At 38.4% G+C, this 24,163-nt stretch overlaps 2 protein-coding genes across 2 annotated transcripts; both read right to left on the bottom strand.

Moving 5' to 3' along the window:
• Positions 1 to 688: 688 nt before the first annotated feature.
• Positions 689 to 10,269, bottom strand: LOC103934319. Its single transcript, XM_048588665.1, has 4 exons — positions 9,556 to 10,269; positions 8,091 to 8,860; positions 2,243 to 2,392; positions 689 to 1,791 (listed from the first exon to the last, which is right to left on the bottom strand). Exons 1-4 carry the CDS (start codon positions 9,922 to 9,924, stop codon positions 996 to 998), a joined length of 2,085 nt encoding a protein of 694 aa, XP_048444622.1. The 5' UTR covers positions 9,925 to 10,269; the 3' UTR covers positions 689 to 995.
• Positions 10,270 to 18,429: 8,160 nt separating this feature from the next.
• LOC125479436 lies at positions 18,430 to 19,795 on the bottom strand. Its single transcript, XM_048588711.1, has 3 exons — positions 19,075 to 19,795; positions 18,875 to 18,993; positions 18,430 to 18,705 (listed from the first exon to the last, which is right to left on the bottom strand). The coding sequence occupies exons 1-3, from the start codon at positions 19,793 to 19,795 to the stop codon at positions 18,430 to 18,432; spliced, it is 1,116 nt and encodes a 371-aa protein (XP_048444668.1).
• Between the last annotated feature and the right edge of the window lie 4,368 nt (positions 19,796 to 24,163).

The raw sequence follows: 24,163 nt of genomic DNA, 5'->3' as shown, positions 1-24,163 counted from the left end.
GAATGGAACCAGAACCGTCATGAACTGAACCGTACGATTTTAGTAATAAATTTAAGCGGAACCGCACTGAACCGAATCATTGAAATTTTTCCGTTCCGGTTCCATTTTGATGGTGAAACTAGACCAAACCGAACCGTACCCACCCCTAAGTGGAAATGAAACACAGGGATTAAAGTGATGAAGAACGAGACCATAAAAAGGAGGCGTGGCTCCCATGCACGACACGTGTTTTAGCAGTTGAATTTGACTTTCACAACAAGTAAATCTTCTATTCTCAATTGTAACTATTCACGTTTTCTATTACACGTATTACTAAAGAAAACTTGCTGAAAAAGCCTTTCAAAATAAAAGAGTAAGATTCTCTTTCCCCTTCACTTCTATTTAAACAGTTACAATTAAACCACGTCAACAATTTGTTTGAATTTTTTATATAGAGAAAAAGACAAAAAGAATAGTGTGAAAAGGGGGGACGGATAAGGATGGTAATATAAGGAGAGAAAATTTTACTCCCAAAATAAAAGCTTTTTTTTCCAATATAAAAGCTCTTGTATGTATTATGCTTCCTTTTATCTCCCAATTCTTTTCTATTTTTTCATCTCTGTTGAATGAGGATCCTCTCCGGATCCTCTTTGTGAGAATCGTAGGGATCCTCAAATTGTGCATGTTTATCGTACATCGTGCGGCCATAAATCATTTTAAATACTTTTATTTATAATTAAATATGAATAGTACCTAACGAAAACTGGTCGCACAATGCATAATAAACGGACACGATTTGAGGATCCCCAAGATTCTCACAAAGAGAATCGGGAGAGAATCCTCATTCGACCACTTCCTCCCTCTCTTATGTACTAAAACAAATCAAACCGGACTGATCAAACAGAAACCCTCATGGACAAGCAATTGAGAACAAAAAGAAACAATTTGTTGAGACTTCAAACACCATTTTTTTCCCCTTCTGCAGGTTACTTCGTACAAAGAATACCAGCCATTTATCAGTAATAATCTGAGTTAGAGTCGTAGCAGTCACTGTCGCAGTCGCAGCCAAAGTCAAAGTACTCTTCATCTTCCTCATATTCATCACCAAAATCTGTATCATTTTCCGCATAAAAGTTCCCATCTTCCTGACCTTGCTCCAACCATTCATCCTGAACGTCCTCTCGAACCTCTTTCTCATGAACTTCATCTTCATAGCATTCGCAGTCAGAGTCACAGAACTCCTCATCTTCCACATATTCTTCATCAAGAACTCCACCATCTTCAGCTGGCAAGATATTATTCTCTTCCTGAACCTCCTCCTCCCCGCTTTCATTTTCAAATCCTTCCTCTTCATATTCGTAGTCAGAGTCCCAATACTCCTCTTCATCTTCCTCATATTCTTCACCAAAATCTGTATCATTTTCCGCATAGAAGTTCTCATCTTCCTGACCTTGCTCCAACCATTCATCCTGAACGTCCCCTCGAAGCTCTTTCTCATGAACCTCATCTTCATAGCATTCGCAGTCAGAGTCACAGAACTCCTCATCTTCCTCATATTCTTCATCAAGATCTCTACCATCTTCAGCAGGCAAGATATGCTTCTCTTCCTGAACCTCCTGCCCACTTTCATCTTCATATCCGTCTTCTTCTAGGCTTTCATCCTCAACTTCACCTTCATATTCATCTTTTTTCAACTCCTGAGTATCACTATCTCCGCCAAACAAGATATCATCTTCAAACAAAACTGGGCATAAACATGCTCCCATGTAGTCCGTAGACTGTCCACAGTCATAGCAAAACCAAGGAGCATGTCTGCAAAAGCAATAACAGCATGAACATGATTACCGAAATGACATAAGCATAGTTACTTGCAAACCAAGTGAAAAGATCTTCGATAGATTTCAATTACGATAAGCATAATACCGAGAAAACGCAGATCTCAAACGATGGTACAGTCTGAAACACACACAACACACAAAACATTATTAAACGTATTCGCTATCCTAGTGTGTCCACTGTAATCATCAACTGTACGTTATTTATGAGCTCAATTGTGGCAGTGCAGGCTCTTTTGCACTGTATGTTCTCCTTTCTTTACAATAATTAAGAAATGGAAAAGCCTTGTGAACAAGCAGTTGAGAATCAAAATAAAGAAATTCGATTTATACTTTCCACAATATATTCCGAACAGAGAAAATTTGGGGGAAGGCCTCTTTAGAGAGGGGGATGTTAGAACATTATGACCAAGTCAGAATCATAATACCTCTCGGAATCTGACTCTAACACATCCTCTTCATCAAAATCAAAATCTTCATCATACAAAATATTACCCTCATCCCATAGTGGGCATGAGCATGTTGCCTTTTTGTCTTTCCACTCGACTCCACAATTATAACAAAACTCATGCCCACACCTGCAAAAGAGATCAGTGCATTAGGATGAGTAACAAGATGACGTGGATAGAGTCGCTTGCAAACTTGATACAACAGCTTTCAAATTTTCTATTACGACATAATACAACTGTAAAGTTCTGTGTATGGCAATGTGTGACAATTGGTTTACTTGAGGAACAAATCACTTGACTATTAAGTGATGTGCAATTCGAGTAAATTAAGAGTCCTAGTTAGGTAAGAATTGTGGAGTCTTAAATCATTGCAGCTAATCTAGGAGAATCATCTAGAGGTTCAAATACAAAGATATTGCATCATGATAGGACTCAATCAAGGTGATAGGGTTGACCTGCTTAGCTATTAATAGGCCGCCTAATAAGGAACCCTAATGATATATAAATACTAGGTTAAGTCTCTCCTTCCATACGTTGAATTCCTCATAATTCTAAAATCTATTCATATAGTAGAGCGATATTTTGGAGTATTGGAAGGAGAAGACAACCTAGAGTTCATCAATGGCTTCATCTTCATAATCATATCTTCCGAATTCTACAACTAAGTTCAATATAATTAGTCGATTTCTATTTCATATTGATTTGATTTATTTATGATCCTAATATCTTGTTGTTGTGATTTAAGAATATGTCTTACTTGTGGTATCAGAGCCACACAACAAACTTAGGGTTCGATTCACAGGTAATTTGATTAACTGAAGATGATCGACACAAGTGAAGCATAATTTGTGTTTATTGTTTGGTTGGCTATTTTGACTATTCGATCTTGTGAGACTTCATAAAGATGCTTCCGCAATTTTGTATCACTTGAGTTTGCAATTTTGTTTAGGGATTTAGGTCCAAACAAATTGAAATTGAGCATGGAAAATAAAAGGAAAATAATTTAACTACACGGTGAATTTGGAGTTCATAATTAGTCACCGGCTAATTGTTTTTTTTTATTCTTCCTTTGGGTAGATTATGGAGTTTTCTTGAGTATACAGGGTTGTCTTCTTTTTCCACAATAATTGTCGTTGTGCTGCAGAGAAGGATGACAACACGGATTTATGTTTATTGTATTTATTAATTATATTGCTGTATTGATTTCATGATTAATTAAATCTGTTGGAAGGAAACTTTTATTGGGGCTTTCAATGAATTGGATTATTTTCGAACCATAAATCTGGCAATTCTGATGGACTTTAGTTATTTTGATAAATTTGAAATTCATGGACCTTATTTATATGAGTAGTTCTGGGCTATCGATTCTTAATTGAGATTTTGGGGAGTTTTTTCAACGGCATCGTAAATCTTTTGCAGACTCTTGTTTGGTATAAGTGCATATTTCGTATGGCTGATAGACATTCTAGTTTTTGATAGACTTCCCTAACTTCAAATTTTATGAAATTCGGTCATATCGTAATATTAAATGGACTTTAGATGCTAGTATTTTTTCACGTTTTTTGGACAAGAAATGGATTTATGGTAAATTTTTAAGCGAGATACCCAGTTGCTGGAATTCTGCAGACTTCTGCATTATAGTGTGTTTGTAATATTATTTTGATATATTTATGTAATTGATAAATTCATGAAATTTTGGTATGATATACAGTGAGATATTTATTTTAAATCTGGAAATTTTCATGAGCATTGGTTTGAAAATGGATTATTGGTGAATTTTTAATCTCGGGACTGTCCTACAGAATTTATGCTGTTTTTGCAGCAAATTCCATTTCGATTTTATTTTTAGCCCACTTTTAAAATCGAAAAAAAAAAAATCATGGAATTTTGGGTGACAATAGATTTACATGTCTACTTTATTTCTGGAAATTTTTATGCATATTGGAGAAGAAAAAATTGAATTTTTGGTGAATTATTTAGTCTCCGGTATGTAGTGCAGAATTTTTGTCGTTTCTGCAGCACATCCCATTTCATATTTTCTTTTAGTACACATGTAAAGTCTCAAAAATTATGAAATTCTGGGAATTAACAGATTTGTATGTTTACTTTATGTTTGAAAATTTTCATGCATATCGGATGAACAATGAATATTTGGTGAATTTGTAATCTCAGGTCTGTACTGAACATTTTCTGCAGTTTCTGCAGCACCTCTCTTTTCAAATTCATTTTTGGCTCGCTTAAAATTTTAAAAATCATTAAATTTTGTGAAATAGTAGCCTTATGTCTAGTGCATACCTAAAAATTTTCATGACAATCGAAAGAGAATTTAGTTTTTAGTAAATTTGCAAACTAAAGTAGTACTGCTAAATTTTGGTACTTCAAAACTAGTTTTGATATGTGATATTGTTTCACTGAATTGTACACGTCTATTGGTACCGATTATTATACAATTTATGGTTCTAATATGTCCTTATTTTATGCAAATTCTCAATACTAATGAATTTTATAGACAACACCGATTAAATTTTGATTTAAAGATGTATTGGTTTGATTTGCTTAACCCAATGTTTTGTTTGGTCATCAATTATGATTATGATGATAATTGTATTTTGAGAGAATGATACACCTCGATCGAAATCAAGGCATGCTGGCCCTCACGAACTGTGAGGTCGTGGTCAGGGCCCAAAGAGGACAATATCGTGCTACGGTGGAGTCGAGCCCGGGATGTGATAGGGGCTCGAGCCGAGATGTGACAGAGAAAATTGGAAGGTGGCATCAGTTTACTAATTGATCATTTTGGTCTCTATCGAATAACTGAATAACCATGTTTCCTCTTTTGAGAACTCTATTGTTCAATGTCAATAACGACATTCTTTTGTGTTTGATTAATCTTTTGGGAATCATTGAATATCCAACAAAACGATTATTTTATACTGTTCTAAAGGATTATTTTGAAAAATCAGCATTCTAATTTATATGGTGAATATTTTTGTCCCAATGGGAATTTCAGAAAATCAATCACCAATTATAAATTAGTATTATAGCAAATCATAAAGTACTTCTAACATATTTTCATCTGGCCAAAGCTGTTGAAACTATATGTATTTTGTGTATTTTATGTTTTGGCTAGCTATGCAGATATTTTCTTTGCATGATTAGTTTTTGCCCAAAGGTGTGATAGGAGCATATTTAGGCAACTTAGTTGGCTTGTTCTTGTGCATTTACGTTGTTATTTCTTAGTTCTTTAAGTGTTTTAAGTCATTTTCGTATGTTTTCAGGTTCTAAGGGCTAAAGGAGCAAAGAAGTGCATTTTGGAGCCTTTTGGAGCACTTTTGGGCCAAGAATGGATAGCTTATGCTTGGAGCCAAAGTGTTGGACAAAATTGAAGCCTTGTATGCACTTTAGAACATAAAACAAAGGGCCTAGCCCAATCAAACAAAGCCTTAGAACCAGAAATTCCCATACCAACACCAAAACACAACCTTGCCATGCATCACATGCATTTCCAACACTTCCCCTTTGTGCCGTGCCTTCCCTTCCACTTTCCAGCCACATTCTTCCACTTCCCACTTCATCATTACACCACCATTCATTCTTTAATCCACATGCATTCATCATCATTCACCCTAACTTCAATTCACATGCAAACACATGCATTTACACCACCAAAAATCCCATTGCTGTGCATTACATTCATTTCCAGCTTCCCCCCCTAACATTTCCAGTTTTTCTTCATCATTATTCCCCCTACATTCCACCTAATCCACATGCTTTCCCAACAATATAATTGAGCCAACACATACACCCATCACCCAACACTTCCCCTTGCCGTGGCCTTCACTCACATTTCCAGCTTTCACATGCACACACATGCAATTCCAGCACCAACATTCCCCCTTTGCCGTGTACCCCTTATACATTCCACCTAATCCACATGCATTTCCAACCTAGCAACACCCCTTTAATCATTCTCCTAGCTATCATTCACATGCTCTCCCATCCATTCTCTCCCTATATAAACCACACACACTTCATTCATTTGTCATTCATTCACTCTCCATTCTCATTACCACACACAAACACAAACACTTCATCCATTGCCGTGATATCCCCCTTCCATTTTCCACCATCCTCCTTCCATTTCCACCACTCCCCATCCCTCCAAAACACTATCCAACCATCAACCTATCCTTAGACCTTGTGCCACAACGAAGAGGAGGAGAAGAGTGCCTAAACGTTCATACAATTCAAGTTTGAGTTGTTGGAATTTTTAGGTGTTGCTTTTCCTCGATTACAATGTTTAATTTCAATTCTCTTTGTCTTGTACGTATGAGGAACTAAACCCCCCTTAGCTAGGGGGTGATTCGAAATACATGTTTATGCTTGCAATATGATTTGATTACTTCTAATTGCGTTTCATAAGTTGTGGATTCAATTTGTTTAACCATTTGATTGATAACCTATTTATGTATGTTTATTGAGAGTGCACGCTTAATTTTCATGCATGAATATGACGCTAGAATATAAGTGAGTTTCACCTAATAGTTATGAACTTATATTCACAAGTAGTGGAGGTTGCTTATAAACAATCGCGTTAAGTAAATTCTTGGCATAAGTTTCATGCAATCATAGTAACGAATGCCTCGTCAACACTTATGGTTTTCAAAGAACTTAATGATTCTTGCTTGTATCTCTATTATGCAATTCATGTAGGGAACTTGTGGGGAATGCTTTTGGGTTGTCGTATGCAATCATCCAATTCATTAACTTAAGGAAAACTTGACGGTTAATTTAAGCGGACCTAATTAACCCGAGGTGTTGAGAATTCATGGTTTATTGAAAAGCAATTAGAAATCATTTTGTATGCAAGTATAACATGTGTGGAGATGAACCCCTTAGCTAGCCTCCCATCCATTCATTTCCGTCAAATTCGTATTTACAATTTGTTTTCTTTACAATCTATCCATTCTAGTTTAAATTCGTCCAAACCTCAATCCCCCCCCCCCATATTTGTTTAGTCTTAGTCTTAATCTATCTTATTTTGAGTTTTGCATTCTTTGAGTCTAGTATAGTGTTTTAAACTTGTTTTTACGTAACTGAAGTCAAATCCAAGTGATTAACAATCCCTCCTAATCCCCGGTCCAGAACGATCCCTACTTACATACTTACTACAATTGACAAAAAGAGGGTTTAATTTGTGTGCGTATAATTCCCGCATCAAGGTGTAACAATCATGCAATTTGGAGTTGGTTCGATCCTCCACAACTCGACTACTTCCATGATGAATCTTGCAGAATCGAGAATGAGTAGGTAAATTTGCCAATCTTTTGCCCTAAATTTCTGTGAGTTCTAAATTGGATTAAAATTATTGTTGAAAAATTGATGTTGTTGAGATACCTATGTGTTTACTTTAATGTACTTTGTTTTAGAATTAAAACATAAATTTTGAGTTTGGATTCTCTTATTAGGTTTCTTTTTAATTTTTGACCTAATCTTTAACACATATGTGTCTTCTCTCATACACTAAAATAAATTTTGTAGCCATTGGTTTATCTAATCACTTGTCACTTTTAGATTGATTAATAATGTTGAGATATTGTTCCTTATATAAGCCTAATTGTGATGCATATAGATTGGTTTATTAATCACTTGTCACTTCTCTCATACAGTTTTCATATAACAGCCAAAGGTATGACCTTTTAATTTTCGAGTTATGACATCAATCGTGTGTGCAACACCTCAAAGACAGCAACAGATTGTAATGTTACAACAAATCTTATTCTCTCAGGTTTTTAATTTACTGAAAATAATATTAAATAGTAAATACCTGCAAGTCATGTGGTAGCAACCTTCAGCAAGTTCAATCATATGGTTGCACTTCACACACTGGCGCCACAGATTCGTTGAGGCAAGAGACTTTAGCTTTGTATCTTCTGAGGGATGAGGATTCAACCTTTTGTAGTCGGCGCATGTTCTGTTTCTGTGCCAAGGGACTTTACAATTGAGACAAAAAAGGCACTGACATTTCAAGCATTTTCGAACTCCTGATAGTTCCACATCCCGCGATTTCACGTCTTGTAAAAGTTCACGTTTTGACATTAAAGCGGAGCACCTCGGATACGGGCAATAAACTTTCTCTGTGGCAGGAATTGAAGCTTCCTTTATGCGTTGGCGCATAGTCTCCACATGTTTAGGTGTCAAGAATTTTGCACAACTATCAACAGTAAGATCAGACTTACAGTCTTCATGAGGGCATCTAGGAATCATCCCATGAAGCAACTTCACCTCTACATGTTGTTTCATACAAGAAAAGCAATACCGATGCAGGCAGCCATCAACCGAAAACATTTGGTTAACATCAGTAGCTTCCAAACATATCACGCAAGTCTCATTGACATTCTTGGAAGTGATAGATTGTGCAGGCTGGTTAGTCTGAGACTGAGAATCTATTGCATCTCTTGCTAGTTTAAATGCAAATTTAATATCAAATCGGGGCACGAGAATTGGATTGCAAACTGTAAACTTTGCTTGAAGGCTCTTAACCTGACTAACAAGCATTGCTACCTTGCGCTGCTTTGCTGTCCATTTACCAGTTATCTACATATTTAAAATGCCAACAAAGCTCCATTTATGGGTGTAAAGAGACTCAAGCATCGTAACTAGCAGATCCAACATTCTTGGTTTCGACATAAATAAAACAACATTGCTTATGTCATATCATAATTCATAACATATTCCATTCTCTCTAATAAGTTCAAACCATAAAGTTCATAATCAATTATAAAACAGACGACGAATTAAGCAAATGCTGAGAACACGAAGAAAATTTCTCACGGTGAATTTGTTCAGCCAAATTTCATTGAGTGCATCTAAAAAATGAAAGTTCAAACTATTGTCCAAGATGGGAAATAGAAATTCACACAACCCACATACAATTCCGAGAACATTGCAACTAAGAAAAATAACAAGTTGCATTCTTTTATTCGTCTTTCGCAAAAGTTTTATTAAAGGTCAGTGTCAAATTCCATAACCAAATATAGCATAGAAGCTTAATTAAGCAAATACTAACAAAACACAACCAAACTTCTCAGAGTGAGTGCATTATCCTGTCCACCATGGATACTACACATTCCGTTATCGAATTTCGAAAGTTTATTAGTGTTCTAAACTTCTAAGATATAACAGTACTGAAACGCAAAACCCACAATTCAATTCCTAAAATTTACCACAAAAACTACGTTTCATCAAAAACCCACACCAGAGACGCAGATAAAGAGAAGGGAGCAACTCACAAACTGGAAAATGTGCCGATTCTCACAGAAGAAGGTGAGGCGCTTCAAATCCAAAGCAAGAGCAGCATTCAGCCCTTCGATCAAGGCCTTCAACTGGGCCCCACTGCTGCTCGTCCCGCTCCCAATCAGCGGCTTCCTGACCTCGAACAACAAATTGTCCCTCGGATCGCACAGCGCCACCCCAATTCCTGCCAGTGCCGCCCTCTCCTTCCCAACCCTTTCCTCGCTCACCAAACCCTTGAAGTATAGCCTGAATACGCTCTCGCCCTCGACGCTCTTGGCCGACGCTGACGACGAGGATGATCCTTCGCCGAACGGCCTGGAGAAGAATTCGCCGTACTCCTGCCATTCCTCCTCCGGAATCCTCATGATCTCCCTGGCGACCTGATCGTGGTGAATCCGACGCTCGAGATCCTCTCAGGCTTTGCTTGCGGTCTTTCAATTCCTGCTCCTGTTAGGGTCTTGAAATTCGTGAATGCTTAATCACTCAGTGCCTCATGCAGTATTGGCCGGAAGGATCTATAAGCAGCTGGGGTCCAAATGCTGATACACTGGTTGGATGATGTTCCTGAGAACGGCACATGGGAAGACTACTTTGAGTTCAAGATTAAGTTTCCAGATTTCAAGCTCGAACCTTGAGGACAAGGTTGTCATAATGGGTGAGTGATGTTAGGGTCTTCGAATTAGCGAATGCTTGATCACTAAGTAATTTGGTTGTTAGCCTTTATTTGCTTGTTTTGTCATTGGTTGTTAAAGTTGTCAGTGGAATGTTGAGCTGGCACTTTGTGGCCCAGACGCTTTAAATGGAGCAATGGCTTCTTTGCTTTTGTAACGGTTATTTGAAAAGGAAAATATTGGAAGTTGTCGAATGGATATTAGGGTTTCCTGCATGGTTGAGGTCGGTTTCTCTGTGATAAGGTGTCAACTCCCTTAATTCAAGGAGTTGGTATTTAGCTTCCCAAAGTGATTTGTAAGGATCTCAAGGATGGGTTGTCATCCTCACTTTAGCTAAGTCATGGGCTAAAGTGATGGTCTCCACCCTACTCTCTTGTCTTCCCATACCTTGTCTTTTCCCTTACCTCCTAGGTCTACCTTCTTGCTTGTAGGAGATTCTTTACTTAATTAAGTTGTTTTGCTTGTCCACGGGTATAAGGGCAGTTTCTTAGGGATTGTGTTTCGTCTACTTTTCTGGTAGCTTTTCCTCTTGATCCTCTATAAAAGTGATCTTCTTTTTCTTGTAACTTTTTCATAATGAAATATACAATTCACCTTTGAAAAGCAACATGGTATCAGAGCAGGGAAATTAACCTGCTTCTGCAATACTGCGTTCCAAGAGTATTCAATCTCCAAAATGTCTGAAGAAAATCCGTTAGCATCAAAAGCTGATAGCTCCCTGAAGCTTTCCTCCGTAAATGTGCATGAGGTGGATGTCAACCCAAATCAAAGGTTAAGCTCAGTCATACTAAATGAGTTTAATTACTTGCCATGGTCAAGAGCTGTGTCTTTGGCGCTGGGTGGCAGGTCCAAGTTAGGGTTCATAAATGGAAGCATCAAAGTACCTGATACTTCCTCGCCAAACTATGAATCCTGGCTTAGCAAGGATCAGCTAGTTATGTCATGGCTCTTGAATTCCATGGAACGAAAGTTAGCTGAAATATTCAGCTACTCAAAATCCTCGTATCAATTATGGGAAGCAGTCAAGGAAATGTATGGTAGCCAGAATAATGCTACTCGAGTTTTTCAATTAAAGAAGGACATCTCTGATCTGCAACAAGATGGTAAGCCGTTTGTGTAACTCCTAGGAAGCATGAAAAACATGTAGAACAAGTTGGAAATCTATCGTCCTTATACGACCTATGCAGCACTGCTACAAAAGAGAGCAGAAGAAGACAAGATATTCCAACTCTTGTCCAGTCTTGACTCAACATATGAAGATCTACGATGTCACATGCTTATGAACACTGAACTACCTTCCTTCACAAACGTGTGTGCAACGATTCAACGTGAGGAAGTAAGGAGGAAAGTCATGAACATGAGTACAATGTCTAATGTACCTGAGGCTAGGGCATATGTAACCAACGAAAGAAGGTACAAAGGAAAACATCCTCACTTAAAGTGTCAACACTGCAACAATACAGGTCATGTTAGAGACACATGCTGGATTTTACATCTAGAATTAAAGCCTAACTTCATGAAGGACAACAAGGGCATACAAAGGGTGAATCGTACTCCATATCGAGCAAATCATGCGTCTACCTCCATCTCCAATAAGTTAGATCCATTCAAGAACTTCACGGCAAACCCAGCAGAACTCATGAATGAGTTTATGTCGTACATTCAAGGCAAGAAAGGAGGTGCTGGAATTGATCGTACAGATAGCTTGGAAGAAGGGACCTTGACAGCAATGCTAGGCAAGTTTACAGGTTTCTTGGCAGACACAAAACCTGTACCCCAAGAAGACACGCAAGGTATTATGAAAGCCTTTAAAACTGCTCTCAAATTAAATATGTTGCATGATTTTTGGGTTGTAGATTCAGGTGCCACAAATCATATAACCAACCATATGTCTAAATCTCAAAAGTTTGAAAATTTGACAAAGCCTTCTCAAGTTTCAATTGCAAATGGAAAGCATGTAAAGGTTTTAGGAAGAGAAAAAAATTAAGTTGATGTCTGATAAAATTGAGTCAGTAGCTTTGTATGTTCCTTCCTTTCCATTTCAACTTTTATCTGTGGGAAGGATCACAAATACCTTGAATTGCTTAGCCATTTTTTCTCCTCACAATGTGATTTTTCAGGATTGTGCCACCAAAAAGACGATTGGTGAAGGGTTTTATTTAGATGGTCTCTATTACATGTCAAAGAGCAATCCCAGAGGGTTTCAAGCCAAGTTCGACTCCATTCACGATAATCAATTGTGGCATCAATGTTTAGCTCACCCTTCCTTACCCATTTTGTCATCTATATTTCCAAACTTAGGAAAAGATGCTATTTTTTGTGAAACATGCCACTTGTCTAAGGCCACTAGATTACCTTTTAACTCTTCTCTGTCTAGGACAAGTAAGTGTTTTGAACTAGTTCATTTAGATGTATGGGGACCAACTAGTGAATCTTTTGATGGCTACAAGTATTTTGTGACTTTTGTGGATGATTTCTCTCGAGTCACATGGTTGTATCTTCTAAAGTCTAAGAGTGAAGTTGTAGAAGTGTTTAAGGACTTCCATAACCTTGTTAAAAACCATTTTTCATCTCAAATACAAACCTTACGATCTAACAATGGCACCGAATACATGTCCCATATCATGAAACAATATTTGAGCACTCATGGCATCATGCATCAAACAAGTTGCGTTGGAACCCCTCAACAAAATAGGGTAGCTAAACGTAAAAACTGTGACCTACTTGAGAAAACAAGAGCATTAATGCTACAAATGAATGTACCCAAGAGGTTTTGGTCCTAAGGTGTTATGGTAGCTGCATATATCATCAATAGGTTACCTAGCCAAGTATTGGAATTCAAGTCTCCCCTAGAGGTCCTGAAAGGAAGGAAAATTGATCTCTCACATCTTAGAGTGTTTGGTTGCATCTGTTTTGTGCATGTTCAATCTCAACACCGAGATAAATTGGATCCTAGAGCTGCTAAATGTATCTTCCTTGGTTATTCATCTACTCAAAAGGGATATAAGTGTTATAATCCCCAACTAAGGAGAGTGATTGTGTCCAAAGACGTTTGATTTCATGAGACTAACCCTTTTTTTGACAAGACAAGTGAAATCATAGACCAAGGGGATGGCATCTTAGACCTGTTCCCATTACCAAAAATCGAACCTGAGGGTCTACAACAACGAGAGCTCAGTCATGTCAACACTGATGCTTATCTCAATGAAGATAACCATGAAGGCCCTCACCCTGATGGTTGCATGCACGATGATGACAGCTATAACCAAGAAAACCTTCAAAGTGTGGCTGAAAATTTGAACGAGAGTGAGCCAACTCTCCCAGAACCTCGACGTAATCCTCGGCGTGATAGGCAGCCTCCCACAAGGTTTCAAGACTTTGACATATATAAACTGAGGCATCCAATATCAAATTATGTGTCGTATCGAAAGGTGACTCCATCACATGCTGCTTTTCTTAACACCATCTCCAATCACAGTGAGCCTCAAAACTTCCATGAGGCTAATAATCATGATGTGTGGCAAGAAGCAATGAGAGATGAACTCAAAGCTCTAGACCAACACAACACCTGGATCATCACCAAACTTCCAAAAGGAAAAAGGGCAGTGGGTTGCAAATGGATTTATAAGATCAAGTTTAATTCAGATGGTTCAATTGAGAGGCACAAAGCCAGGCTAGTGGCTCGCGGATTCACTCAAACATTTGAGGTGGACTACAAAGAAACATTCGCGCCTGTTGCAAAAATGAACTTAGTTAGGGTGTTATTTTCTGTTGTTGTCAATAAGGGTTGGTCTATGTATCAAATGGACGTGAAAAACGCCTTTCTACATGGTGATCTCGAAGAAGAAGTCTCCATGCGATTGCCCCCCGGATATCCTCAAAGTCAGGACCCTGATTCGGTGTGTAAGTTACATAAGTCTATTTATGGACTGAAGCAATCACCTCGTGCTTGGTATGCTAAACTAAGTTCAGTTTTTCATAGTGTTGGTTTCAAAAGGAGTGGTGCCGATTCGTCATTATTTGTTCGCACTGGAGCTGGTGGAAAATTAGTTGTGTTGATATATGTGGATGACTTAATAATTACTGGTGATAATGCTGCAGAGATCTCCAAACTCAAACAGTCACTTCAACAAAGATTTGGGATTAAAGACCTTGGGGTGTTGAAATATTTCCTTGGGATCGAAATGGCATCTTCTCATAAGGGTTTATTTCTTAATCAACGGAAATATGTCATGGATCTCCTCAAGGATGCTAATATAAGTGATGTTAAGCCTACCATTACTCCTCTCGATAGCAAGCTCAAACTTAACTTGGGAGGCACTCCACTCTCGAATATCAGCTCCTATCAGAGGCTTGTTGGTAAGTTGATCTACCTAACGATCACCAGACCAGATATCTCATATGCAGTAAGTATTGTCAGTCAATTCATGCACACTCCCACCATCGAGCATTTGAACCTTGTAAAGAAAATCTTACGTTACTTGAAAAGGTCTATTGGTCATGGTATTCTCATGACAAAGAACGACTACACTCACATCATGGGGTACTACGATGCAGATTGGGCCGGCAATGCCATCGATCACAAGTCCACTAGTGGTTACTGCACCTTTGTTGGTGGAAATTGGTCACTTAGAAAAGTAAGAAGCAAACTGTCATCGCCAGATCCAGTGCCAAAGCTGAGTATCGTGCAATGGCTTCAACATCATGTGAATTAATCTGGCTCAAAGGTCTTTTGTGTGATTTAGGGTTTCCTGAAACCCTTCCTATGTCCCTATTCTGTGACAACCAAGCTGCCATGCATATAGCATCCAATCCCATGTTTCACGAACGAATGAAACACATTGAAGTTGACTGCCATTACGTTCATGAATAGGTGCAATCGCAAGTAATTCAGACACACTACACAAGAAGCTCCGACCAATTGGCCGACATTTTCACAAAGCCCTTAGCTTCTCATCAGTTTCAGCGGCTTCTATCCAAGCTTGGATCCATCAACCTTCTGGATCCAGCTTGAGGGGGAGTATTGGAAGTTGTCGAATAGATATTAGGGTTTCTTGCATGGTTGAGGTCGGTTTCCTTGTGATAAGGTGTCAACTTCCTTAATTCAAGGAGTTGGTATTTAGCTTCCCAAAGTGATTTCTAAGGATCTCAAGGATGGGTTGTCATCCTCACTTTAGCTAAGTCATGGGCTAAAGTGATGATCTCAACCCTACTATGTTGTCTTCCCATACCTTGTTTTTTCCCTTACCTCATAGGTCTACCTTCTTGCTTGTAGGAGATTCTTTACTTAATTAAGTTGTTTTGCTTGTCCACGGGTATAAGGGCAGTTTCTTAGGGATTGTGTTTCGTCTACTTTTTTGGTAGCTTTTCTTCTTGATCCTCTATAAGAGCGATCTTCTTTTTCTTGTAACTTTTTCATAATGAAATATATAATTCACCTTTGAAAAGCAACAGAAAATTATTAAAAAAAATATCAAGCACATTTTTTGTGCTCTTTCATTTTGCTTATCTTCCATTACTGCAACTTGTTAAGGTTGAGCTACCGGATTTAGGTATACTCCAGGACTATTTGCAATCTACACCTCACCGAGAGGACTTCACTTGCGCCTTTTGCCACCAATTTGGCCCCAGTGACTTCGAAGATAGTGCTGAGGCTCTCTTTAAACTTCGACAGTCAGGTACACTGCAGGACTATATACTCGAATTTCACCAATTGGCAAATCGCACCTTTGATCTTGGTCCAGTTCTGCTTAAGAGTTGTTTTATTGGTGGCCTTAAGCATGAACTTATGTATGATGTCAAGTTATTGCGCCGTAACATTGTGCATGATGCTATTGCCTTACATGTTCAATTGGATGCTAAATTTGTTGCTTTAAAATCTGGTTATACCAAACCTACTCCCACTTTTCGATCCCCTACTACCCCTACTCTTCCACCACCACCGCATCAAGCACTAAATTTCCCTATTAAGAGGCTTTCCCCTAAGGAAATTCAGAAGAAAAAAAACATGAAATAGGGGATTGTTGGTTTTGTGATGATAAGTGGAATCGGGGGCACAAATGCCATACCAAACATTTATTTATGCTTGACCTTGTACAACCCTAAAAGAAGGTAGATACTAGCCTAGACGACCTTCTACTAACCCTTAACCTAATGGAGCTCAGTGAGTGCTTTTTATGGCACCTCTGCTAAGCAACCTATGCACACTATGAAAGTGGAGAGGCTACTTAAAGGACACAGTGTTACAATTCTGCTTGATTCTGGCAGCACCCCACAACTTTGTTGATTCTCAATTACTTCAAAAACTGGGTTGGAAACCTTATACCACTTTTGCCTTTGAAGTCATGATTGCAGATGGGGGGAAAACTAGAGGTTCATGGTATTGTCCTAGCACACCATTGTCTCTTGCAGCATATACTTGTACTGTGGATCTATATGTCATTCCCTTGGGGGGCTGTGATATTGTCTTGGGAGTACACTGGCTATCTTCCATTAGTCCAGTCTTATGGGATTTTCAGTTAATGACACTTGAATTCCACAAAGATAATGTGCAGTACAAACTTGTTCACAATTAAGGAGCTTTACCCTTGATTTAAGAGGTTTCCCTGCAACATATTGACAAGGAAATGCACAGCTATAATCTTGGGCTATTCTTATATTCCTTGGAGTCCAAGAAATTATAAGCTTGTGATCTCAACCAAGCTTAGCTAAGGGACTTGCAGGATTTAATGGGACACTTCTCTTCCATTTTTTTTCCTTGCCATCTCAATTGCCACCTTCCAGGCCCCATGACCATCAAAATTTTCTTGTCCTTGGTGCTAAACCAACCAATATCAGGCCCTATCATTATGGCCTTCTCCAAAAAATCAAAATTGAAAAGGCAGTGCAAGAATTACTAGATGCTGGCTTTATTAGGGCCAGTCACAGTTCCTTCTCTTGTCCAATTCTTTTAGTCAAGAAAAAATAAAGAACTTGTAGGCTTTTCATGGACTATATGGAACTTAATTCCATCACCATCAAAGACAAGTACCCCATACCCCTTATTGATGATCTCTTAGATGAACTCAGTGGTGCTTAGTATTTTTCTAAGCTAGACCTCAGGTTTGGGACCACCAAATACTTATGCATCCCTCCGACATAGAGAAAACATCATTTAGGACTCATAAGGGGCACTATGAGTTCCTTGTAACGCCTTTTGGTTTAACCAATGCACTTGCTCAAAACCTTATGAATGATATCTTTAAGCCTCACCTGAGACACTTTATTTTAGTGTTCTTTGATGACATTTTGATATATAGCAAGTCTTGGGAGGATCACATATATCACTTGCAGGTTACTTTCAATTTATTACAGCGGCATCATCTCTATATAAAAAAGCATAAATGTGCATTTGGACAAAACAAAATTGAGTACTTGGGACATATTGTCTTAAGGAATGAGGTAGAAGCTGACCCCTCCAAAATTCAATCAATCTTGGACTGGCCTATTCCCACCATTGTCTGCACTTAGAGGTTTTTTTAGGACTCACAGGGTACTATAGGAAATTTGTTCCAGGGTATGACAAGATCTGCCATCCATTACACCAGCTCACTAAGAAGGACAATTTCATATGGACAACTGAAGCAACCAAGGCCTTATAGACTCTTAAAGAAACTATGTCATCTCCACAGGTATTGGGATTACCTGATTTCTCTCTAACATTTGAGATTGAGTGTGATGCATCCAATGTATTAAAAGCGTGTGGTGTGGGTGAGGCGTCCGAGGCGAAGCCCGGCCTAGGCATGAGGAGATTAATTTTTATTTTATTTTATATATGTTATATATATATTATACATATAATTGTATAGAAAATAATACTAAGTAAAATAAACATCCATTTTCAATTTTTCATTCAAATTCATTGTCATTCAAAAGATAATATCATCTAAATTCATCATTCAAAGGTAATATCATCCAAATTCATCATTCAAAAGGAAATACAAATGAAGAAAACAATCATTCATCCAAGTCCTCTTCATATAAATCAAAATACAAATAAAGATATCAATCATTCATCCAAATCCTCTCATCTAAATAAAAGGCAACATCATCCTCTTCATTGCCAACTCTAGATGAACTTGTTGGGTATGTCAACGATTCATCAAAAGAATCTTCCGAATCATACTCCACATTTCTTCGACTTGAGGATGCTTCATTACACTATTTTCTTTTGTATGTAATAGGCTCGCGAGGATGAGTAGGCTCACGAGCAGAAGGAGGAGGAGAAGACTCTCTAGGCTCTCGAATGTATGAGCCACCTTCATAAACTAGGGGTGGCACATTCCTTACGGCCTCAACATTATACAATAACTTATCCTCAAGCCGTGCAGGATCTTCGAGAAGAACGAGATCTTCTATCTCCGTTATCCATTCATCATCAGAGGCAATTTCTTCCACAACAATAAGATCATATTTCTCCCTCCTTTTCTTACTTCTCTGTTGTAAAGCCAAATTGTACTTGACATGGGCTAAAAGCATTAAGCCTTTTGTGTTCAAGCCTATTCCTTCTTTTTGTATGAATTTACAAATAAATCAATTCTATTATTCAAGTCTAATCATCTTAAGAAAAAATGACACTTAAGATACTAATAATATATTTACTTACCATGGAAAATGTGCTCCAATTCCTCTCACATCCTGACGCACTACAAGTAGGGCTTAGAACTCGGATGGCAAACTTTGTTAACTCGGGTGTTTTATGCCCAAAGCACTCCCACCAAGACACTAAAAAAAACAATATTAGTAAGGTAAGTAATTTAAGGGTTATGATAAAAAGATATTAACAGTTGACTAATTAAATCTTACTTGGTGTTCGCTTTTTCCTAGTTTGCATAGCCATAGAATATGCAAATGGACCACGCTTATCATTATATAAATCCAATTGAACATCGGCATCTTCACGTTCTTTCCCTTTCCCAAGCATTCTATCCATGCAAGCAAACAACCCATTTCGCACTTCATCAGTATCTGAGAAATTATCCTCATACCGAAATTGTGGGTTTAAGTAATAACCCGCTGCATGTAGTGGTTGATGAAGTTGATCGTCCCATCTACGATCTATCTTTCTCCAGATAGGCATACATTTTTTCTCCACTTTGTTAAGATTGCTTACAATTTTATCTTTTACAGCATCCATCAACTCATATATAAAACCCATGGAGGGTCTCTCCTCTAAATCAACCTCTCTCAAAACGCAAACAAGAGGAAGAACACCCTTAATGCAAAAAGAAACTCGACCCCAAAACTCACGATCATGTAACAGATGATGCTTACCCAACTTTGCTTCATTGGATTTTGCATAGGTACTTTCCGACCATTCTTGATAGGTAAACAAAGCAACAAGATTTTCCTTTTGCTTTTGTAAGCTTTGTAGTGTAAGGAAAGAAGTGGCAAACCTAGTGACCACAGGACGAAGAATTTCTAAATTGTTGGTGTATTTTCTCATCAAAGATAGTACCCATTGATGCCCATATAGATACTTTGAAATACACCTAGCACGTTTGAGCCTATCATCAAACCATGTCATCTTAGAAATATCTTATAGCATCAAATCAATAACATGAGCCGTTCATGGAGTCCACCACACCTTTTTTTTCCTCTCCATAAGTTTTGCCCCGCATTCTTGTAGTTCGAAGCATTGTCGGATATAACTTGAACCAAATTCTCCCCCTCCCCCCTCCCCAATTTGTTGAATAACATCATCCAAATAGCCATACAACAAATCTCCATTCTTCATAGAGGCCGACGCATCAACCGATTTTAAGAACCAAGTACCTTGTGGGCTATTAACAAGAAAGTTGATTAAACACCTACTTTTACCATCCGACCAACCATTCGACATAATAGTGCAACCATATCTCTTCCAAACCTTTTGATGTTCTTTCATCATACTTTGTACATCCTCAACTTCTTCTTTGAGCATCCAAGTTCTATATTCATGGCTTGTAGGAGCATCAAAGCCGTGACCAAAATTAGATACCAATTTCATTGCATTAACATAATATTCATTGTTTGCCGCATTGAATGGAATGGCACTAGTGTAAAACCATCGCACAAGTGCTCAGAATGCTTGTCTTCTTTCCTCTTTTTTGAAAGGTGTATTCAATGTGGTTTGACGAGCTTCCGATATAACATACCTATCAAGTGGTCCCTTTGAAAGAACCGGTTTGTTGTGAATGTGTGGCACTCACACTCACACTCCCACTCCCACTACTTACATATGGTGTCCTGGTTGTGCCCATATCTACGCTTTCACTTTCTTTTCCACCACCGCGACACAACTCATGGCTAGCTTTCCTCTTTTCTTTAGTTCTCATAACATTAGCAAAGCATTCTTCCTTCACATTAGGTGGGATTTTTCTACAACTTATCATTCCTCCTGAACTTACACCACCCAAGTGATGTTTGAATCTATAAATTGAACCTATGCATTTGTGGTTACAAAAAACCAAATAGAAGTGCTTGGTGACAGGATCCAAATCTTTTTTCTTAAAAAAAAGGGCAAACAAGGCGCTTGAGACGCCTTAAGGTGCACCTCTGCCGCCTACCCGTCTCCGGCGAAGCCTTTCGCCCACTCCAGCAAAACAGAGGCGTTAGCCTCACTGCCTAGCCTCAAAGGTGCCTTAGGCGTGCCCTGAGGCTAGTTTTTTAAAACATTGGATGCATCTGATGTTGGTATTGGTGTAGTGCTCCAACAACAAGGGAAGCCAATAACTTTCACTAATCAGTCATTAGGACCTAAAAATCAGGCCTTGTCCATCTATGAGAAAGAGTTAATTGCTATTGTGCATGTCATAAAACAAATGGCAAAATTACCTGCAAGGAAGACATTTTATTATAAAGATAGATCACAGAGCCTTAAGTACTTCTTGCGTCAGAGAGCAAATACCCCATTCCAGCAAAAATGGGTCTTAAAGTTGTTTGGGTTCGATTATGAGATCCATTATAGAAAGGGTTCTAAGAATTTGATAACTAATGCCCTTTCTAGGCTCTAAGACCCAACTAATCAAAATGATGGAGTGGAAGTAGAACCAGGTACAAATATGAACTACCTAGATATTTCTTACCCCTACTTTAGGTGGTTAGATGATCTAACAAGGAGTAATGAGAAAGATGACTGGATTCAGTCTAAAATACAATCCCTCAAGACAAATTCTTCTTATCCTACTACTGATGATAATAACCACAAAATCCAAGGTTGATAATGGCCTTCTTAAGTACAAGTCAAGAATGGTGCTTAGCCCTACATCACCATGGAAAGCAAAAATTATGAATGAACTTCATTCCAATCCTGTTGCAGGGCACAATAGGGTACTAAAGATATATCAAATAATCAAAAATGGTTTTTATTGGCAGGGTCTCAAGAAGGATATCAAGGCTTTTGTGGCAGAATGCCAAATATGTCAACAGAATAAGTACGAGACAATATCACCACCTGGACTATTTCAACCCTTGCCTATTCCCCAACAGATTTAGAATGAAATAAGCATGGATTTTATTGTTGGGTTACCATTGTGCAAAGGAAAGTCAGTGATCTTTGTAGTAGTGGATAGGTTCACTAAGTATGCTCACTTTGTAGCCTTGTCACATCCCGTCACTGCTGCCTCAATTGCTTAGGTTTTTGTGGACCACATTTTTAAACTCTATGGTATGACTTTTACCATTGTAAGTGATAGGGATCCCATATTCTTAAGCAATTTCTGGAAAGATTTCTTTAAGCTGCAAGGGACTAACTCTACATGAGTTCAGGTTATCACCCTCAGAGTGATAGACAAACTGAGGTGCTCAATCGATGCTTAGAAACCTATCTCAGGTGCTTTACTAGTACTCAACCTAAGAAATGGGTGGAATGGCTCTCATGGGTAGAATGGAATTATAACATTTCATATCATTCATCCTCCAAGTTTACTCCATTTGAACTGTTGTATGGATACCCTCATCCTATGGTGGTTTCTTATGAGATTGGTACAACCAGATTGGATTTAGTGGAGCAATGTTTGAAAGATAGGGATAAAATCTTGTCTGGTCTTAAGAGCAACTTGGAAGTAGCTCAACACAAGATGAGGATACAGGCAAATAAGCACAGGTCTGAAATGGAGTTCTCTGTTGAGGATTTTGTGTACCTTAGGCTTGTCCCTTACCAATTGCAAGCCCTGAATGCTCACTCATTCCATAAACCCAGGTTTTATGACCCCTATGAGATTGTGAAAGAATTAGAACAGTAGCGTATAAATTGAAACTGCCTGAAGGAACAAAAATTCACCCAGTCTTCCATGTCAGTTGCTTTAAGAAACACTTGAGAAATTTGGTTCAACCATCACCTGTGTTACCTGATGTAAATGAAGGTGGGTTATCATACTCAGTGCCTCATGCAGTATTGGCTCGAATGATTTATAAGAAGGGAGAAGCAGCTGGGGTCCAATTACTGATACACTGGTTGGATGATGTTGCTAAGAACGCCACTTGGGAAGACTACGATGAGTTCAAGATTATGTTTCCAGTTTTCAAGCTTGAACCATGAGGATAAGGTTGTCATATGGGGGGAGTGATGTTGGGGGTCTTCGAATTAGTGAATGCTTAATCACTAAGTAATTTGGTTTTTAGCCTTTATTTGCTTGTTTTGTCATTTTGTTAAAGTTGTTAGTGGAATGTTGAGTTGGCACCTTGTGGCCCAGACACTTTAAATGGAGTAAGGATCTGGATCCTCTCCTGAGCTAATGGAAAGGATCCTCTTCATCAATCATTGTGGGCTGTTGGATTTTTATCCAACGGCTACAAACAGGGGGGTCCCTTTAAAGTTATAATGATTGTAGCCGTTAGATAAAAATCCAACGGCCCACGATGATTGATGAGGATGATCATTTCCATTATCTCAGAAGAGGATCCAAATCCATGAAGTAATGGCTTCTTTGCTTTTGTAACGGTTATTTGAAAAAGAAAATTATTAAAAAAATATCAAGCACACTTTCTATGCTTTTTTTCCTCCTTTCGCTTATCCTCAATTACTGCAATTTGTCGAGGTTGAGCTACCGGATTCAGGTTGGTGACTTGGTAGTTATCAGCTCTAGCCTCGCGAGTTTGTCGGACTGGATGGAGATGACAGTTGGAGTGTCAGGGATGATTGAAATGATGTCTTTTTCCAGGGATTGGGTAGAGGAAGAGGAGGGTTGGAGGGTAAGGAAGGCGGCAAGGGCTTCTTGGAGTTGGAAGTGGAAGGCGAGATCCATGTCGGACTCTACGGCTTTGGCTTCCATGAACTCGTGGCGTTGCTCGGAGACTGAGACGAATACGTCGTCGTCTTCGGGTGAGACTCTGGTGGCCATGTAGACATACAGGGAAGAGTAAAGGGGTGTGTCGTCGTGTCGTATATATAGGTTGGTGTTCATGGGTTTTCAGGTGCTCTGGAGTACCTATTTTAATTGTTAAACAAAGATCTAACGGTCACAATTTTCATTATATTTTGAAGTATTTAAAAAAGCTCCAATTGGCATCCAGTACTCCGGAGTACTTTAAAAAGCTCCGATTTGAAATAGTGGATGTTTTATACTTTGTAACAGTTAGATATTTGTTTAAAATTATTGAAACTATAGTATCTTTTGGTAGCACCATTATATTTCTATTCCTTCCTCACTAGCCACAATCATGGTTGTACTTCTGTTCTAGAATGGAAATGTTTCTCTTTGGGAATATTTGTAGTCTTTGAATTATGTTTCTGATGTAGAAATGTGTTAAATTTGAATCTTCTTTCTCGAATGATAAAAAAAAAAATGGTAATACCAGACCTAGTACCAAGAATTTAATATGAATTGCTCACATACCCTGCAACATAATAAAATCATTTTAAAAAAGGTCTAAAATGTTGTTTCCGGAAAGCAAGCCAAACTGGAATTTCATG

Source organism: the organism of the source record quoted next, unplaced genomic scaffold (assembly GCF_019419815.1).
Source record: "Pyrus x bretschneideri cultivar Hongxiangsu unplaced genomic scaffold, Pyrus_bretschneideri_v1 Contig29, whole genome shotgun sequence".
NCBI lineage: Eukaryota > Viridiplantae > Streptophyta > Magnoliopsida > Rosales > Rosaceae > Pyrus > Pyrus x bretschneideri.
The sequence above is the reverse complement of the archived record's forward strand: the minus strand, read 5'-3'. Positions and strand labels throughout refer to the sequence as shown.

Coding starts and splice junctions, on each gene's coding strand:
- LOC103934319 (XM_048588665.1), bottom strand. CDS start 9,924: ATGAGGATTCCGGAGGAGGAATGGCAGGAGTACGGCGAATTCTTCTCC. Junction 2,393..8,090: donor TGCTACCACATGACTTGCAG/GTATTTACTATT, acceptor TCTCTTTTGCAG/GTGTGGGCATGAGTTTTGTT. Junction 1,792..2,242: donor TTAGAGTCAGATTCCGAGAG/GTATTATGATTC, acceptor TTGCTTTTGCAG/ACATGCTCCTTGGTTTTGCT.
- LOC125479436 (XM_048588711.1), bottom strand. CDS start 19,795: ATGACATGGTTTGATGATAGGCTCAAACGTGCTAGGTGTATTTCAAAG. Junction 18,994..19,074: donor TAGGAAAAAGCGAACACCAA/GTAAGATTTAAT, acceptor TGTTTTTTTTAG/TGTCTTGGTGGGAGTGCTTT. Junction 18,706..18,874: donor ATTGGAGCACATTTTCCATG/GTAAGTAAATAT, acceptor GCTTTACAACAG/AGAAGTAAGAAAAGGAGGGA.